The sequence below is a fragment of the Solanum stenotomum genome, chromosome 10 (genome assembly GCF_019186545.1).
Source record: "Solanum stenotomum isolate F172 chromosome 10, ASM1918654v1, whole genome shotgun sequence".
Classification (NCBI taxonomy): Eukaryota; Viridiplantae; Streptophyta; class Magnoliopsida; order Solanales; family Solanaceae; genus Solanum; species Solanum stenotomum.
Window position 1 is genome coordinate 44,828,603 of NC_064291.1, and position 5,247 is coordinate 44,833,849.

Sequence of the window (5,247 nt, forward strand, 5' to 3'; positions counted from 1 at the left end):
AATAACCAAACCACTAACACCCCTAGGTGAGAGAATGGATTCTGCTACAATTATATTTAGACAAGTTAAAATTTAGCTGATTAATCTTACTCTTTTGATGCCTCAATCTATTTTCAATTTCGTAATTCTTGCGTCTTTGCTTGACCATTTACTAATTACGTAATTTATTGTGTGGACATCTCAAATTGACATCTTTGCCTTTACTTTTCGTTTCTTTAATTCTTAATAAAACTTTAAAACTTGTAATTATTGGTTGGCTCTTTTTTCCAGTGGGAAGGTTTCCGCTATTAACATGGAACGGAAAATTTACGATGAGAATGTGCCCGAAATATAAAAACACAAACCTGCAACTGGAGCAATAGTATTTTACTAAGAAATTACTTACTTCTAGAAGATACGAAGTATTTTACTATTTTATTCTCCATTAAATGTTTTGAAGAATGAAGCAGCTCTTTTTTTAATATATAACAATACTTATTTTGAAACAAAATGAAAAGATAAAAACATGTACTTATTTTGCAAATGAAGGAGTTCTTACTTTCTTGGTTTCATTTATATTTTGATGTTTAACTGAACATGAAATATCACCTAAAAAAATAATCTTGTACATAGCAAGGTAGAAATAAGGCTATATATACACCCTCTTCTTCAAAGCCCATTTATCGAATTACACTAAGGGCCTGTTTGGAAGGACATCCTGGTAATTGGTGTAATTACATTGTTTTGTCCTGTTTGGAAGGACAGATAATTATTTGGTCAGCAGATAATTGGTGTAATTGACATGGGGTAATTACACTCTACAATTCACAGGCAGAAGCTGTGAATTGCTGGTAATTACATGGTGTAATTACCACCTAATTACTTTTTCATTTTTTTTTAATTTCTATTTTTATTTTTATTTTTTAAATTTTTTTTACTTCTATTATTTTAATTTCTTTTTATTTTATTTTTATTATTCTAAAAATTTGTAAAAGTCTATTTTTTATTTTTTATTATTATATTTCATTTTATTCTTGTTCTCAACCTTACTTTACATGATTCTATGTAATTTTCTCGTATTATCTATTTCTTTATGCCATGCTTATTTTCTCATTAGCATAATTTTATTAGTATTCTAATTTTTAAATTAAAATAGAATTTATTGTTAAGTAAGGTTATAGACTTACGTTTTCTTTATTATGAAGAAATAAAAATAAATCATATTTATTGCTATGTTGAAATTTGTTATAAGAGCATTATGTTGAAATTTTTGTTTTGAATTTATTACTTATGTTATATTTTCAGTTTCATTTGTTTTAGTAATATTGAATTTACATTGCACGTCATTTTTTAATTAGACTTGATAGATTATATTTTTGTCAAACATTTAATAATTTATGATATTTTATTTATATAGTACTATTCTTTTTATCAGACATGCATTTCATAATGTTCGTAGAAACTTCATACTTTTAGTTGTTACGATCAATTCAATTGAAATATATTAATTTGAAAAAATATAAATCAATTATTTTTTCATAATATTAGTTACAGTAAATATGTTTATTAATTAATATATTTCAAAAAAGAATATATATCTTAAATATTTAATTTAATGTCATTTATAAAATTTCTTATTTTTCTAGTATAAATTTTAAATGATTAATTTTTATTTTTAAAATTTATTATAATTTTATGATTGCAATTGTGCATCCAAACAGAACATGTGTAATTACACTGTGACATTCAAACAAGACATGTGTAATTACAGTGTAATTACACTGTGGTAACCAAACAGGTCAGTGTAATTACTAGACTGTGTGATTACTAGGCTGGTAATTACTACCCTAGTAATTACACCAATTCCAATTACCTGGTGGCTTTCCAAACAGACCCTAAATATATTACTTATTATTGTTTTATATAAAGAAACTATAATATATATATTAATACATAATCAATTTAATAAATTTCAATTACAAAGATAATACAACTGCTTTTAGTAAAAGCAAATATGAAGAAACTGATAAATTACACAATTATTATAAGAATAAAATAACACTATATACTAACATGTCTCTTCCTCAATTTTCCCCTTATCAGCATACTTTTGAAGATTTTCACCATGCAATTTGCCATATCTAAACTCATCAAAAATTTCAACTCCCATATTTATGTAAAAATCATATGACTTCTTATTCCAAACTGCTACTATTCCATCCACCGATACGAATCCATTGTCCGCAGCAATGGACGAAACTGTTCCAAACAACAATTTCCCCATTCCCAACTTTCTATAACTCTCTCTGAAGTAAAGACTCTCAAAATAAAATCCAGGCTTGTCATTGAAACATGAATAATTAGCGTAAAAGAAAGCATATCCTGCAATATAAGCATCACTCTTATCGTCATATTTGGACCTGAACTCCTCAACTTGTCCTTCAACGACAGGGAATTTAAGGTCGAAAGTTGTAAGGACGGGCTTGAACCCTTCGTCTGTGGTATTTTTAGGTTCGTTAAAAGGTGTTGGAGAGACTTCGAGTAGAAGTACAGATGGCCCGTAGAAAAGTGGAAGAGGATTTTCTTTAAAAAGCAAGCCCTCTAAGGAGGACTCAGTAGCTTTGTATAAATGAGTGAAATTATGGTAGACATGAATTTGGTAAAACAATTGGTATATATGAGACAGATCAGATTTTGTAGCCAGACGGACTCGTGTGTATATCTTTCCGGTGATGGTAACGTTATTGTTTTCCGATGATGCATCGGTGATTATTGTTTCAGATGGAGTTGGTTGTTGAGGAGCAGGAGCCATGAGAATTGTTTAGCTAAGTTTGAGAGGAAAGAAATGTTGAAAGGTTTAGTAATAATGGGATAATATTGTGTTTGGGATCATAATGGTTATTTATAGTGGAGAATTTGCTTCTTTTTTTAAAAAAATCATTATTTGGTTAGTGAGGTTCGTGGAAATGGGTTCCAACGAAAAAAAAAAAAGTTGGTGGAGATAACGGTGCACTCTATAACTATTGACTGCGTCGGCTAAAGGGTCAAATCATTGATGCCTTTAGTCTCAATTTTGTTTTTTTCTTATAGAAAAAATTAGCTAGGATAATATTTTTTGAGTTAGCCATCAAAATTTGGCCACCACTGATTTTTTATGTAATGATGATTAACTACTTTTTAATAGTAAAAAAATGGACGGAACAATACTCATGTTTAAATATTGTACTGGTGGAGTTTAAACTTTGACAAGTGGAACTCAAAAAATAATTTACTCAAATCAACTAATTTCACAATTTAAGTGTAGAAATTCAATAAAATTTCAAACTTCAGAAATGATTCGACGAATTCAAATTTTAATCAGTTTAATTTTATCAATAATTCATGAAGTTTTGAAATGATAAATATTCCAAAAAAAATTCCATGTTTTAACTTATTTCCTAATTTTTTGAAGCTTCAATAAATTGTACTCACTCATTGTAGCCACCTAATATTTTTCATCATTTATTTCTTCAATAACGAAAATTTGTTCCTTCTATACCTTGAAACAAAGGAGGAGAAAAATAGAGAAAAAACAAGCGGGAGTACTGGGTGCAACTTGCTTGGACCATGCAAAAAAAAATATCATTAAAATGTTAACGTACGAATGGAAAAGGGTCAAAATTGCCCCTGAATTATGCGAAATAGACCACTTATACCCTCCATTACATTTTGGGATCAAAAATACCCCCGCAGTTATCCCAGGAGATCACAAATACCCTCAAGAGTTAAACACCCTAATTTTTTAGTGACGTGGCACGCCACATGGGACTAATCCCTCCACCTAAGCATTGCCAACTAAGATTCACTATAAAAGAACTTGACTTTTAGTGGCGACAAAGTCGCCACAAAATCCCAAAATATTGCCTAAAGGTTATGAGTGATTTTTANTAATTGAATAATCTATGCCAACTATTGGATCCACTAAATGACTATAAAACCTCTATTACAAATGTTGATGGTCTGGATCCCTTGGTTGCCAAAGAGGCAGTTGCAGACTTGCAGATAGAGTGAAGTCAATGGAACAATATGCTTTTAACATCCATTAATAAGATAAGTGATAACTCTAGCAGCTGCTACAATGGCTGGCATTGCAGCCTACCAGTAACTTCTATACAACATTCAACAATACTCTCAAGGCTCCAAGCCTCCAACAATTTGTGCCATATATTTTAGCTTTTGCCTTCAAATTTCAATAAGCTTTTAAATCTTGACAAAGTTGACTGATGAGTGATGAGAGAGTGAGAAGACTGAGGTCGAGGAAGACTGAGTGTGAGAAGACACAAGTGTTGCACCCTAGCTTCAAGGTTGCAACAGTACAATTTTTGTGGCCTGTGAGTCTGCGACTTCTGCGAGATGCGACACAGCGTGGTCGAGGACTTGAGATCGAGTGTGAACTGGAGGTCGACGAGGAGTGAGGAGTGTGGACTGTGGTCGTTGACTGCCTCTCGTTAGTGCGTCACAACAAGTTGAGTGGTCGCTTTACGTGGGATTCACTGATATGGGAATTGGGGGATTGCCATTAGGGATTTGTCATTTTACTGAAGTGAGGAGGGCTGGAGGGTAGGCCAATTGATTTGGGCCAACCAAATTGGGCCATAAGCCCATAATACGTACATAAATGAAGAAGGCAACCTATAATCTATATAATATGTATATAATAATTTCGGTTTTTCGGTTAAACCGATTTTAAATAGTTAAAAACCGAAAACCGAACCGAAAAGCTGAATTTTTAGAATTCAAAACCGAAACCGACCGAAAAAACCGAAAAACCGAAACCGAAATTAAAAAAAAATCGGTTCGGTCGGTTTTTTCGGTTTGAACCATATTATGCCCAGGCCTAATCCCAGGAGACCACAAATACCCTCAAGAGTTAAACACCCTAACTTTTTAGTGACGTGGCACGCCACATGGGACTAATCCCTCCACCTAAGCATTGCCAACTAAGATTCACTACAAAAGAACTTGACTTTTAGTCGCGACAAAGTCGCCACAAAATCCCAAAATATTGCCTAAAGGTTATGAGTGATTTTTAGTGGTGACTAAGGCTCCAACAACCATTCGCTAGTAAAACCTATTTTTTCAACAAAAAATATGATAATTAATTTTCGATTGCGACCTAATTTTCTAAAATAAATAACTTGCAATATCCATATTAAAAACATCCAATATTATTACGAAAAATAATCAAAATTACTTCTCGATTCAAATCTCCTACTATATATATATATA

The 5,247-nt window shown here is 31.5% G+C and overlaps 1 protein-coding gene and 1 long non-coding RNA gene across 2 annotated transcripts in view; one reads left to right on the plus strand and one right to left on the minus strand.

The window, feature by feature from the left end:
- Window positions 1-1,925: 1,925 nt before the first annotated feature.
- The window catches only part of LOC125842202 (tyramine N-feruloyltransferase 4/11-like), a 25,078-nt gene continuing 21,756 nt past the window's right edge, over window positions 1,926-5,247 (minus strand). The window contains exon 2 of the mRNA XM_049521445.1: window positions 1,926-2,120. Coding sequence (XP_049377402.1) covers window positions 2,048-2,120 — 73 coding nt within the window. The 3' untranslated portion in view covers window positions 1,926-2,047. The remainder of the gene's footprint in view (window positions 2,121-5,247) is intronic.
- LOC125842214 (uncharacterized) overlaps window positions 2,317-5,247 on the plus strand; it is a 58,964-nt gene continuing 56,033 nt past the window's right edge. Inside the window, exon 1 of the long non-coding RNA XR_007443879.1 lies at window positions 2,317-2,502. This is a non-coding gene — a long non-coding RNA (uncharacterized LOC125842214). The remainder of the gene's footprint in view (window positions 2,503-5,247) is intronic.